The 1,502-nt window shown below is 37.9% G+C and overlaps 1 protein-coding gene across 1 annotated transcript; it reads left to right on the forward strand.

Moving 5' to 3' along the window:
- Window positions 1–373: 373 nt before the first annotated feature.
- Window positions 374–1,360, forward strand: LOC106809663. The gene has a single exon (XM_014812828.1). The coding sequence runs from the start codon at window positions 387–389 to the stop codon at window positions 1,053–1,055; it is 669 nt and encodes a 222-aa protein (XP_014668314.1). The 5' UTR covers window positions 374–386; the 3' UTR covers window positions 1,056–1,360.
- The last annotated feature ends 142 nt before the right edge of the window (window positions 1,361–1,502 follow it).

Consider the following 1,502-nt stretch of genomic DNA (forward strand, 5'->3'; position numbering starts at 1 on the left):
TTTTAAGAAAACTAAATGAAAACAAAACTCAACTTGTAATTATTTTACTTTTATTATAAACTATTTGTTTATGAAATGTTTTTGTTTTTTACATTAAATTTTTTTTTATTCATATTTCTTAGAGAAAGGGTCGGCGGGAATAAAAAAATACAGATTTTCAATTTTTATTTTGTTTCGTTTTTCTTGAAAATTCGGGTCGGCGGATCTGTAAACCAACAAAATAAAAAATTCTCACCTAACCTGATATGTCAATATATAACCTGACAATATTTCTGTGAACCTGAGATAGATATGGATACAGGTCTAGCTCCTACGTGCTGAGATTGAATGAAATTGGTGTATGGCTGAGCAATGATAGTTTTCCTATTACAGGTCCTTAAACCACGATGATGGAACCTGATACAGGACATGACAACCCACATAATGCAAGCATAGATACCTCTGAGAAGAGCTATACTACTGAACCTAGATCCCACACAGATACTGCTGATGCCTTAGCAAAGATTGTTCGTCAACGTCCACTAGGATTTGCTGATAGACCGGCATTTATTCTCTCCATAATCAGCATCGTATTCGGTGTCCTGTGCATGGTAATGGAGATCATCATTTCGTGTTTGACCTCCCTCTGGAATTCGGGTGGAGGTATCTGGTGTGGCCTGGTCTTCATCGGTGTTGGTGTCATGGGTGTCTTCGCCTGCCGCAACAAACAGCGTTTGCGCATCAAAATATTTATGGGCCTGACAATCATTGCAGTTATTTTCGCAGCCATATTGATCGGCCTTAGCATCAAAGGCTTCCGCGTTCACTTCTACTGCAATCGTAGTTACATTGATCCTGACAGAAACCTGAACATATGCGAGTGGTACTATGCTGCCTATATTCTTCATATCATTTTAGTCACATTGGGTGTTTTTGAACTTTTTATCATGTTTGCCTGTTGTGCTATTTGTGTAATGACAATCTTCGGTCGTGAGAAGCAGAAGGGGATGATATATGTCCCTGGTCATAGTTCAAGAGGGCAACCAGTAATGATCGCTATACCGCCACGGGCATAGCTATCCCCTAGCAGCAAGCAAAACATCGTAACGGCAATCGTTCACTGCTGTAACACAACCTGAGTAGACCTGAAGTATTTTTGTGTGAATTCTATGTGACTCTTGGATAAACTCATGAAGTAACTTCAGCTAGCAATGTTTCTCTGCAACATTTTCCAACCTAATGCATCCTGTACATCTCCCTAGATACTTGTCTAGATTATACTTGGTGAATAGGGGTGATGTTCTATGCAGCCATGCTCACGTGCACAAACTTGCATATATACACTAAGGCCACCATTTTTTATTTTGTTGGTTTACAGAATTTTTGTTGTTGTTGTTGACTTGTTGTTTAGGGTAAAAAAAATATGTCGTTTTGTCAGATCAAACAAGTCAAAATACAGTGATACTGTTATACATGATATTAAAGTATTTTAAGAAAACTAAATGAAAACAAAACTCAACTTG

The sequence above is a fragment of the Priapulus caudatus genome, unplaced genomic scaffold (genome assembly GCF_000485595.1).
Source record: "Priapulus caudatus unplaced genomic scaffold, Priapulus_caudatus-5.0.1 Scaffold373, whole genome shotgun sequence".
NCBI classification, from domain to species: domain Eukaryota; kingdom Metazoa; phylum Priapulida; class Priapulimorpha; order Priapulimorphida; family Priapulidae; genus Priapulus; species Priapulus caudatus.

Bases quoted from the DNA above. Each gene is read 5' to 3' on its own strand.
- LOC106809663 (XM_014812828.1), top strand. From the start codon at position 387: ATGATGGAACCTGATACAGGACATGACAACCCACATAATGCAAGCATA.